Genomic DNA, 12415 nt, shown 5'->3' on the forward strand with positions numbered 1-12415 from the left:
GAGTCAGATGCCAAACCTACCAGTTTTCCGAGTGAAACCAGAGGAGGGGAATGGGCCTGTCAAGATTCTCCATCCAGACCAGCTGTTGCCCCTGGGACAAGAGTTGCAGGTAGATCAAGAGTCCAACTTGGAGCCTACACCTAGTAAGAGGACTCTGCAAAAACGCAGGGCGACTGCAGGGCCCACAGTGGGAGAGGCTGGACCAGGCCCCGCCCCTGAGAGGGATACTGATTCAGAGGATGAGGACCTGGATGTGTGGTATATGTTGACTTACGTTATTGATTGAGGAAGAGACTTCTGGCCCTTCTCCCACTAAGTCAGATGAAGTTGGGGGGGGGGAGGCTATCTGTGGGCAGCCTGGGTTACTGTAGGACCCTGAAGGAGAGGAAGCGGGGCCTGGACACGGAACAGGGGGCTCTGAGTTGCAGGGGGACATGAGTGATAGATCAAGGGAGGATTCGTCAAGTAGACCCAAAGTATCCCCAGTAGCGGCTGAGCCTGAAAAGTTAGGTGAGGAGGTACGGATGCCTCAGAATTAGGAAACCACCGGATAGGTTGGCCTAGATAGTGCCTGGGGAACAGAGCATGATCTCTACTGTTTTGGGGAGCTATGTCACTGCCTTTTGCACCAGGATTGAGCTTTGTGTTTTGCAGGAAGCGTTGGTGAATTATCTCAACGTCATGAGGGCATGACTAAATTTGATGGGGGGAGAATATAATGGCTTCTTTGTAATGTGTCACGGCTAAGGCTAATGTAATGGCTTTTCTGTATTGTTCACTGCTGAGGTAATGGTTTCTCTGTAGTAGCAATGTTTGGGTTTTGGCTAGAGATAACAGAGATGGCTAGAATGCAGGGGTTAGCCAATAAGGAAATGTTGTTCTTTCTTGTGTGTCTGGGAGCCGGGTTTTCTCGTGGTCTTTGGTCGAGGAGAGATGAAGAGAGAAGATGCAAATGGAGAGATCTGGTAGACCACCAGACGGGGTGGACTCGGAGTGAGGGTCTGAGGGTCAGCAACGATTGAAGGAGGATTGGTGAAGGGGAAACCGTGAGCTCCAGCTTTTGTCCACAGACTGTTTATTATTAAATCTTATGATCTGGGTCCTTTTTCTTTTATATTTTGTTTCTCTACTAACTATATAATCAAAGCAAGAGTTATAAAGCTTAGTCATTTAATCACATCTTGTGTACTGTTTGTTATTTCAGAGTACTGATTTGTAACAGAGGACACATGGTGCAGCATCCACCCAAATGGGATTTCTTAAGTTTGGCCGGGCAGGGGGTTATCACCCCCTCTAGTAAGCAACTAGGCAAAGCGAGTGTTACATATACAACAGGGGCCATTTACAATGGCCAGTTTACCCACCAATCTGCATGTATTTAAAATGTGGAAGTAAACCGCAGCTTCCACAGGAAATTCACAAGGTCACTGGAAGAACATGCAAACTCCAGACACACAGCACCCAAGGTCCAGATTGAGCACAGATCTTACTGCAAGGCAGTGGGTCTACTAACTGTGCAGCTGTGTCACCTGTTTATCATCCGAATGGGAGAAATAAAGGCTCTATAATGGTGTCTCTGAGGTAATAAAAAGATACTGCATATTCAGTTCACTGGGATCATCGTATTATGCCATTAGTCTCTACTTGGATTGTGCTTTGATTTGCTTGTGCCTTTTATGCTGGGGCTGTTCATTAGTGAGAATTACTTCCCACAAACAATGCCCAAAGTGCTTTATTGGAAAAAAGACTGTTATTTCCATCTTCTTTTTCAGATTGGCTGACAGTGATACTTATTATCATGGGTTTTTTACTGTTATTCATATTGATAAGTATCTGTTGGTGTCAATGCTGCCCACAACGATGCTGTTGCTATGTTCGGTGCATTTGCTGCCCAAAACGTTGCTGTTGTCCAGAGAAAGGTAAATCTACTATTTATTATTTTTCTGTGGGTTATCTTTCTACTCTTTCTCATACAACAGTAGTTGGATAATATGGTTAATAAGGGAGGGATTTCTAATGAGCATATGATGTTATGAACAAGTTATGAACATGTGCTGATTAATTGACACAGGGATCTCATTCTTCCATGAGTGAGATGCAGGGATATTCCAAGATCTGCATACATCATATCAGTATTTTAGTTGTGTACAGACCTTATGCTGATATTAATGTACATTGTTACATCATTAGAAACCAGGAAAACATAGAAACGTAGAAAACTTGTGCACAATATAGGCTGTTTGGCCCACAATGATGTGCCAAACATGTACTTACCTAGCAATTACCAAAGGTTACCCATAGCCCTCTATTTTTCTATGCTCCATGTACGGTACCTATCCAGGAGTCTCTTAAAAGACCCTATCATATTTGCCTCCTCCACCATTGCTGGCAGCCCATTCCACGCACTCACTAATCTCTGCGTAAGAAAAAAAAGCTTACCCCTGACATCTCCTCTGTACCTACTTCCAAGCACCTGAAAACAATGCCCTCTCATGTTAGCTATTTCAGCCCTGGGATAAAGCCTCTGATTATCCACACGATCAATGCCTCTTATCACCTTATACGCCACTGTCAGGTCACCTCTCATCCTCCATCGCTACAAGGGGAAAAGGCTGAGCTCACACAACTTATTCTCATAAGGCATGTTGCCCAATCCAGGCAACATCCTTGTAAATCTCCTCTGCACCCTTTCTATAGTTTCCACATCCTTCCTGTAGTGAGGTGACCAGAACTGAGCACAGTACTCCAAGTGGGGCCTGACTGTAACATTTCCTCTCGGCTCTTAAACTCAATCCCACGGTTGATGAAGGCGGATGGACTGTATGCCTTCTTAACCACAGAGTCAACCTGTGCAGCAGCTTTGAGTTTCCTATGGACTCAGACCCCAAGATCTCTTGATCCTCCATACTGCCAAGAGTCTAATACTATATTCTGCCATCATATTTGACCTACCAAAATGAACCACCTCTCACTTACCTGGGTTGAACTCCATCTACCAGAAGTTACACTTTTATTTTTTCTTAAAATGTGGCTGGGAGAATCCAGGGAGTTGTCACAAATTAACTCATTTTATATAGAATTAAAAAAGATGAGCCTACCTTTTTTATTGTGAGAAGACATTAGTATTATAGTTCATTTTCTGTAAAGATCTATTGTTTTCTTCATACTGATTTTCATATTTTCTTTTATAATTCTTGAATAGTTAAGAGGAATTTGATGGGTTTTCCTTTGTCTGATATATTCATCAGTTCTCTGGATCCTAATCACTTAATGTAACCCATATTTAAGGTGCATGACAATGAATTGTGTAACTGAATTGACTTGCACATCATCTTTGTCTCCATTGAAAATACGTAGACAAACTATAGTTAGCATTATTTTGATTGATATTTGGACACAGGTTTTGATCCTTATATCCAGACATTATCTTTGTATCTATACAATTCAAAAAGCCCCACTGCTTTCAAATGAACATGTACTGTGCAGTTAGCGCATGGTGTATTTATTTTGAAACTTAATCCCAAAGGAGTATGCAATGCAGGATTTATGGAGCCACTTACTTGTATGCATAACAATGGTAATTGTGTAAATTTACAAAGCTAGGATAATATTTTTCCTAGTGCCTTGGTTCTGCTTTGGAACATGGAGAATGAATTCTGTTCTGATAGGCCAGTTGATTAACAAGCAGGAAGCATGAAAACATCCTGCAATTCTGGGAGTCAGATTTCTGCCTTTAGGTGTATGGTGCATTTACAATAAATGGGGTTGATTCCATTGAAGCAGAAAAATGAGCAAATAATGTAAAACCACTTGTATACTTATTTATAAAGCTTTGCAAATTCATCTGCTTTCTGTGGATTTACTCAATTTGCAGAACAAGTGTGAGGAGATGAAACGCACCAGCAAAACTGGGAAACGTCCAGGAAATAGACTGAAATTAGATGCACACAATATATATTACACCATTAAATCTTCCTAAGTTTGAAGTATTTGGGAACATGAAAGTGCATGTGTGTTTAACAGTCTTCAAATTGTTATATCAGTGGCACAAAACTAAATTTTGAAATATGTAGCATCTTAGCCTGCATAACTCGTATATCTGTTGTTTTAAAATACAAGTGAACTGTTTGCTAACTCTCCCTATTAATTAATGGGCATTGTTGTTTTCGGTTGTGAAATATAGTAGAAATGATAGCAACAATGACTGGCAACCAAATGAAATCCCATCAAATAGTAGCTTGCATCCTATTATATACATGGTAGTAATTCCATCTATAAGCTGCTGCTGTATAATTCAATTATGTAGAAACAATTTGTTAACTGGCGATGTATTTTTTTAAATCTTAGCTCTTGCGAGGCATGAATTTGTCAAGCAGGCAAAGCATGGACTAATACCTTGGATGTACAAAGGGCCTATGTATAGTGAAGAAGAAAGGAATTCACATTTAAACTCTTTCTACATGAATGGGCCATCACAAAGAGGTATGTAGTTTAATATTAATTCACCAGTGTATGTTTGGACTGTTGAGACAAAAATAGCTCACGATAACATATGCATCAGTGACTTCAGTGCCATCTCAGTTTATTATGGGTCAAAATTGAAGTTGGCATTGTCTTTGGATTTCCAGGAGGAAACTTGCAAACTCCGCACCATTAACACTTGAGCAATGGGTCGAGCCGTGGTCTCTGGAGCTGATAGGCAAAACCATTAATTGCTGTGTTAATGATTTGCTTACATCACTTGCAGTAGATCAGTATAACATCAACTTTTCTTTAGTATAAAGTACAAATTAGATTTTATTATCAAAGTACATACATGTCTCCATATACAACCCTGAGATTCATTTTCCTGCAGCAATATTCAGCAAATCTATAGAATCGTGACTACAACAGGATCAATGAAAGATCAACCAGAGTGCAGAAAGCAACAAACTATTCAAATGCAAATATAAGTAAATAGCAATAAATAATGAGAACATGAGATGAAGAGTCTTTAAATTTTGATCATTGATTGTCAGACCATTTCAGTGATGGGACAAATAGGTGTAGTTTTCTCCTTCTGTTCATGAACTTGATGGCTGAGGCGTAATAATTGTTCTTGAACTTGGTGGTGAAGCCAGAAGAAAGTGCTCACAAGTACTTATCAATCTGTAGACTGCAAATAGATCAAAGCAGAAGATAGCAACAACTTGAATATACAAGGAGGTCTTGATCTAAGTGTCTGCACTAACTGGGATTTTAGTTCCACAAAATAGACCTTGTTCATAAACTTGTAATTGTATGATTTGCAGCATTGTTTTCATTTACAGCAATGAGTAAATAGTTGTGCTTGATCAAGTTTATTTTGTCATTCAATCATATACATGTATCCAGCTCAATGAAATAACATTCCTCTGGGACCAAGATGCAAAACACAGTTCATATTTCACATACAGCACATAAAACGTATTAACACAATAATATTAATAGATAATTACAAAATTTCTCTGTGTACAAATTGACATAAAGTGCATATGCACATATAGTTAAGAATACGACAGTATAATGCTACTGGTTTTGTCATAAATAATGTGTACTGGATGGTCATAGTGTATTCAGAAGTCTCACAACCTGGGGGGAGGAAGCTGTTACCCAGCCTAACAAAGTCCTTGATCTTATGCTGCTGTACCTTCTGTCTGACGGTAGGATGTTAAAGAGATTGTCGGACAGATGGGATGGGTCCTTGACAATGCTGAGGCAATGCTTGACTTTTCTTATGATACTTACATTGTCAAGGTGGCATAATTTTTGGCTTTCCTAAACATTGCATCAGCAATGTGTAACAATGCTGGTCTTTTTCAATTCATAAAAAAAAAGTTATATATTCATCTCATGGCATTATTTCAAATCAAATCAAGTTTAATTATCATTCAAACCTTACATGGATACAGTTGAATAAGACTGTTCATCTGGGGCCAAGGTGCAAGCCATTCAAAATAGCAAGCACCATGCAAAAAAGCAAGTAATGTAATTCAAAATTAGCAAGGAAAGAAGAGTATTCACTCAGAAAAAAACATATGTACTCCAAGACCTGAGCGACAATGTCTGGCAATCGATGGTACAGTTTTCATGGTGTACAGATGATAAGCCTGCATTCGCTTGCAGCATTTACAATATGTCAATGTCACTGATTTTTAATTCCATTGGAGAAACATTTGAGAGTCACAGCCCTTCCGTGTCCAGTGGCAGGAGTACCCCAGACTGTGGTCTGTGTGGAGCTTCTGTTTAGGCTGCACTCACATTCGTGCATTCCTCAGTGCATGGTCCTGCAACTTGAAAAGAATCAGTTGGCAGTATTTTTTTGCAGATAGCTCTGTACTCAATGACCCAACATGTTTCACAGAGTTGTCAATTCTATAGCAGCTGGTGATGTATACTCCTGAGAACAGCTCATAAAGCTGCTCAATGTGAACCTTGGCAACAATCACTGTATCCTTTTCCAGACCTCCTTGGGGCATGCACAGTCAACAAGGAGGTGGATGGGGTCACATCTGCACTGTAGCCACCTTCACCATAATGTGCAGTTGGGATTGAGGTATGATTCAGGGGTCCCCTCTCACCACCAGCCAATGAGAAAATGGCTTTTGCTTGAGAGGTCTTATCACTGAAAATTTTGCCAAATGGCTGACAGATTGTTCATGGAACCATCTAACAGGACCTAGGGTTTCTTCTCTAAGAGATGTACCATGCTGATCATTACCTGATTAACTTGTGATTGGTGGAAACTTTTCTGAGTGTCAGGTGGTGTGGCATGGTTGAAGTGAATGGATATTCTGTGGTAACAAGGCCAGGCCCATCCTTCACAACATGGGGAATCTCAGCAATAGTCAACACTGTGTTTGTACACCCAGGCCCTAAGCATAGCTTGATGCAACCATACACAAACAATGACACCTACATTAGCTACATCTCTTCCCCCTTTGGAGACTTTACCAATTCTGATATTTTCCCTCATCTCCCTTCTGCACTGTTGGATAGTTTTCCTGAAAATATTTTAGCATCAAAACTGAGTGGTTGTTTAATTGAACATTTTTTCTATATATTTTTGTCTTTATTTATAACATGTAAAAGACTACTTAATGGAATTGGTGTGTGTCTGAAAGTACTTTGAAGCATTGATGCAAAGATGTAAATTTTCCACTTTTTTCCATTGTGTAGATTTTTCCACAAAGAACAGTATACCTCTGACGATGATTCCTTACAGTACACACCCACACTCTTCTGTTAGGATGCTGGACTACATAGAGAATGAAGTGAAGAACCTGAACACCGTACAACCTCTACAAAATGGAATCCGCACAAGTGGTAGCCCACCTCCCAGTGTGCTTTCATCACTCAATGAAATTGGAGTTAGAGAGGTAGATCGCCGTGTTATCCATCTGCCCCCAATACTGGAGACAATCCGTGAAACAAGCCTTCCCTCATCACAACAGACCAGCAACTCATCCCGAAGGAATTATCAAAGAAGGACGAGAAGCCATGAGGACATTTTGGAATCGGAGTTTCGTGGAAATCAAAGGAATCAGGGAGGATCAAGGTCAAGTCGGAGCTCACAAGACAGAAGGTCTAACCGATATCCAGGGAACAGGAGAGGTGATTATGAAGGTGGACGACAGTTTCCTCCAAGAGAACGAAGTCACGGAGATTATAGTGATGATGATTCAGATTATGATAGATCAAGGCACAGCAGTTCAAATCAGAGGAATGGCAGAAAAGGTTATGAGGAGGATAGGCGATCACATCGGAGGAGCAATAGAGACTACTCACCTGAACGAAGGCATAGACGCAGAGACCGAAGTTACTCCCCTCCACCTCGTGAAAGGCGTCGAGGATCATGGAGTTCCCTGGATGATTTCGAAAGCCGTTCTCAACGAAACAGAACTCGGCAAGATGATCGAATGGCAGATTGGCTGGAATCTCTGAAAAAGCCATTTAAATATCATGAAAAGCCACCGAGCTATCATTCAGTAGATGGGGCATCACAAGAAAGTAGTACACGCAGATCGAATATTGGACATCTCTCAGTAAGTTTGTATTAAAATATATCTTTTGCAGTCTTTTCTATCTTAGTGCAGTTTTACAAACTTTCCTTATACCCTATATGTAACAGATTCTGGCACTTTATATATTTGATGGTCATATTTAAGTCATATGATCATAGTAAGAAAATAAGTTAATATCTTAAAAGTATAATGTAGAACATAAAATTCTAGTGCAGGATAGGTTCTCAGGCCCATGTCTGTGCCAAACATGATGCCAAATTAAACTAATCCCTTCTGCCCATATTCCCGTCGTTCCTGAATATTCATGTACCTATCTAAAAGCCCCTCAAACACCACCATTATCTTCCGCCACCACCACCCCTGACAGTGTATGAGTAAAATGAACTCCTTTAAACTTTCCCCCTCTTCTTAAAGCTATACCCTCTTATATTTGACAATTCTATTCGGAGATTCAGACCATCTACCCTATTGATGCCTCTCAGAATGTCGTAAACTTATATCAGACTCTCCACTGTAAAAAAACAAGTTTGTCGAATCCCTGCTTTAAGCTAATACTCTCTAGAGCGCATTCTGGTAAACCTCTTTGCACCCTCTCCAAAGCTTCCACATCATCCCTGTAATGAGGCAAACACAACTGCATATAATATTCCAAGTGCAGCCTAACAGAAGTTCTGTAACAAAACTTCCTGACTCTGTACTCGAGGCATGACTGATGAAGGCAAACGTGCCATACTTTCTTCACCACTCTATCTACTTGTGATGCAACTTTCAGGAAGCTATGAACCCCAAGATCCCTCCCTGCATAAGTGCTGTGAAGGCTCCTGCCATTAACTGTATACTTTCCCCTACTAGTACTAGAAATTAATTAAAAATATAAAGACTAACCAAACTAAATAAAGCACTTAACTGTACTGACTGATTTATTTAAGGCTGGTAAACCCCAATCAAATGAACTGTAAAAGGCTGAGAAGCAGGATATAAAATATCTGTTATTCCCTGAGCTCAGGACATTTGTGTTTTGTTGCTGAACTTGGTGGTAATCAAACAGTGGGGCGAGGTCAGTTGTGTTGGTCTCTGACTTCTGCAGGTGTGGCAGTTGGAGATGAGCTCACTATAATGAGGATCTTCCCACCTGTTTTTTTATGGAACTACCTTTCTAGGATTTGTACAGTTTGACCTAGAGCTTGGGTCTTTAAGTGCAAAATGTAAGTGCCCATCTTCCTAAAAGCTCATATTTATGACTCTGCTAGGTGCAGAATTTGAGCAGAACATTATCAGTAATTTCAATAGTTCTGTTTAATATAAGAGAATGTATACAATATACAACCTGAAATTCTTGTTCTTCACAGACATCCACGAAAACAGAAGGGTGCCGCAAAGAATGTGTGACAGTAAAAACGTCAAAACCCCAATGCCCCCTTCTGTCCTCCCATGCACAAGCAACAGCAAAGCATAAACCCTCCCCCTCCCCGCTTATTCAGCAAAAAAAGCATTAGCACCCATCACCACCACCAAACAAGCAATAGCAGAGCCCCCAACAGGGACCGTGATCTCCAGTCCAGAAAAACTGATCGTTCACCCAACCAATTTCCCGTGCCACAGGCTCTCTGTTCCTAATAAAGGTGCAGATAGGTGTCACACAGTGAGAGGGGAGACCAACAAAAACAATCACTAATTTCCAGTGTTAAAGTGTGCCATGTCGCTTTTTACGAGTTCTCCAACTCGAGAGTTGGCAGCAAACTCTTCCCCCACCAATGAGACAGAGAGAGAGAGAGGTTTGCCGAGAACAAAGACCTTCAACAGCTGCTTCCAATATTCCATTTTCTCCCACAATGCTTCAGTCAGCGGCAGCAGCCAGGGGTCTGCTTGTCCACAGGGCTGCGAAGCCTCAGAACCCTGAAGACGCATTTGTCTTCTAGGCCGCACCCTTGTGTTATCAAAAATGACTGGTCGGTGAGCCCTGGGAGCAGGTCCCATCACCACAAAGAACTGCAGCTTTGAGTGCAGCTGCAGGTCAAAGGCGCTGACAGAACCCCATCCACCTTGATGAGGAAAAAAAAAGACATTAAATGCAGAAATTCAACTCTTCCCATGGATGAGTTCGAAGAAGCTGCTCTCTAGCACTATTATAGCTCTGCTTGTAAGAATTCTTGCACTCTAACTATAATACAAATGAACCAGACATAACAATTTCTCTGATTTAATAAAATTCCAGACTCAGTGTAATGATACTAGTTTGGCACTTAAAGTTTTCTTTTACGAATACTGAAATTTGAAATGCTATTTTATACTAACTCTCCTGTAATTTGTTTTTCCCCTTGTTAATAGTTTCCCTCTTCTGAAAAGTTATTTCTAAAAAATTGCATTACAGTTTAGAAAAAGAATTAAATTAAAACAAATCTTTATCTTTTTGATAGGGATGTGGCAGTTCTCGGAGTGGGAGAAGTATTGTGATATGATGGAGATTTCCACAATTGATATGTTGGTTATGCTGAAGTATATAGATGGTGACCCCTGTTATCTTTTCATCATGGCTTTTACGTAACATAAGAAAAGCTCCAAAATGAATATTCAAGCTGTGCTTGAGATCGATAACTTCACAACAGGAACTGTTCATTATGATTGTCTTTGGAGTAGACAAAGTGCAATTGGACGTTGGTGGATAACTTAGTTTTTTTAATAATATGTACACCTAATGGGGAATTGGCAGCCATCTCATCTATACCTGGGTTTTCTTCTAGTCCAGACAGTAAGTGGTTTCCTGTTCGAGGAAATATTCATTGAGACTACTTGTTATTTTGTAGCTTTAAAATCTATCAAAAATCTCATCTCATTATGATTGTAAATTGGCAATGGCATAAAATGTCAACTGTATTATAAACAATTATATTGATGACTTTTCCAATTTCAAAATAGCTAATTGTTTCAAATTAGTATGTAGTTATTCTAATCATTCATATTTTGATATTGTTTAATATAAATAATCTATACATTGAAATAAATTAAAATTATTCTTCTCTTGCATTCCTTTATCTGTGCAGCAATGCATAAAACAAGACAGCTGAAAGCAATTGTGTGTGGAGGACTCAGATGCAGAAATGCTCAGAAATGACTGCACAACAGTCAGGACAGGAAATCAACATTTTAGTGTATCAAGTCAAGTCAACTTTTATTGTCATTTCGACCATAACTGCTGGTACAGTGCATAGTAAAAATGAGACAATGTTTTTCAGGACCATGGTGTTACATGACACAGTACAAAAACTAGACTGAACTATGTAATAAAAAAACACAGAGAAGGCTGTACTAGACTACAGACCTACACTGGATTGCATAAAGTGCACAAAAACAGTGCAGGCATTACATTAAATAATAAATAGGACAGTAGGGCAAGGTGTCAGTCCAGGCTTCGAGTCTGATAGCTCGGGGGAAGAAACTGTTATATAGTCTGGTCCTAAGAGCCTGAATGCTTCAGAGCCTTTTCCCAGATGGCAGGAGGGAGAAGAGATTGTATGGGGGTGCGTGGGGTCCTTCATAATGCTGTTTCCTTTGTGTATGCAGCATGTAGTGTAAATGTCCGTGATGGTGGGAAGAGAGACCCTGATGATCTTCTCAGCTGACCTCACTATATGTTGCAGGGTCTTGCGATCCGAGATGGTGCAATTTCCGAACCAGGCAGTGATGCAGTTGCTCAGGACGCTTTCAATACAACCCCTGTAGAATGTGATGAGGATGGGGGGGTAAGAGATGGACTTCCCTCAGCCTTCTCAAAAAGTAGAGACGCTGCTGGGCTTTCTTTGCTATGGAGCTGGTGTTGAGGGACCAGGTGAGATTCTCCGTCAGGTGAACACCAAGAAATTTGGTGCTCTTTACAATCTCTACCAAGGAGCCAACAGTGTTCAGCGGGGAGTGGTTGCTCTGTGCCCTCCTGAAGTCAACAACCATCTCTTTTGTTCACATTCAGAGACAGGTTGTTGGCTCTGCACCAGTCCGTTAGCCACTGCACTTCCTCTCTGTAAGCTGACTCGTCGTTCTTGCTGATGAGACCCACCATGATGGTGTCATTGGCGAACTTGATGATATGGTTCGAGCTGTGTGTTGCAGCACAGTTGTGGGTCAGCAGAGTGAACAGCAGTGGACTGAGCACACAACCCTGGGGAGCCCCCGTGCTCAGTGTGATGGTGTTGGAGATGTTGCTCTCGATCCAGACTGACTGAGGTCTCCCAGTCAGGAAGTCTAGGATCCAGTTGCAGAGGGAGGTGTTCAGGCCCAGTAGGCTCAGCTTTCCAATCAGTTTCTGAGGGATGATTCTGTTGAATGCTGAACTAAAGTCTATGAACAGCATCCGAACGTATGTGTTTTTTTTTGTCCAG

General features: G+C 40.8%; 1 protein-coding gene across 2 annotated transcripts in view; it reads left to right on the forward strand.

Moving 5' to 3' along the window:
• The window catches only part of LOC132393373 (immunoglobulin-like domain-containing receptor 1), a 56322-nt gene extending 45256 nt beyond the window's left edge, over positions 1 to 11066 (forward strand). For both annotated transcript variants that reach the window (XM_059968498.1, XM_059968497.1), the window contains exons 5-8: positions 1773 to 1919; positions 4348 to 4482; positions 7198 to 8063; positions 10460 to 11066. In XM_059968498.1, the coding sequence (XP_059824481.1) occupies positions 1773 to 1919; positions 4348 to 4482; positions 7198 to 8063; positions 10460 to 10501 (1190 nt within the window). In that variant the 3' untranslated portion in view covers positions 10502 to 11066. The remainder of the gene's footprint in view (positions 1 to 1772; positions 1920 to 4347; positions 4483 to 7197; positions 8064 to 10459) is intronic.
• The last annotated feature ends 1349 nt before the right edge of the window (positions 11067 to 12415 follow it).

This window comes from Hypanus sabinus, chromosome 4 (genome assembly GCF_030144855.1).
Source record: "Hypanus sabinus isolate sHypSab1 chromosome 4, sHypSab1.hap1, whole genome shotgun sequence".
Lineage (NCBI taxonomy): Eukaryota > Metazoa > Chordata > Chondrichthyes > Myliobatiformes > Dasyatidae > Hypanus > Hypanus sabinus.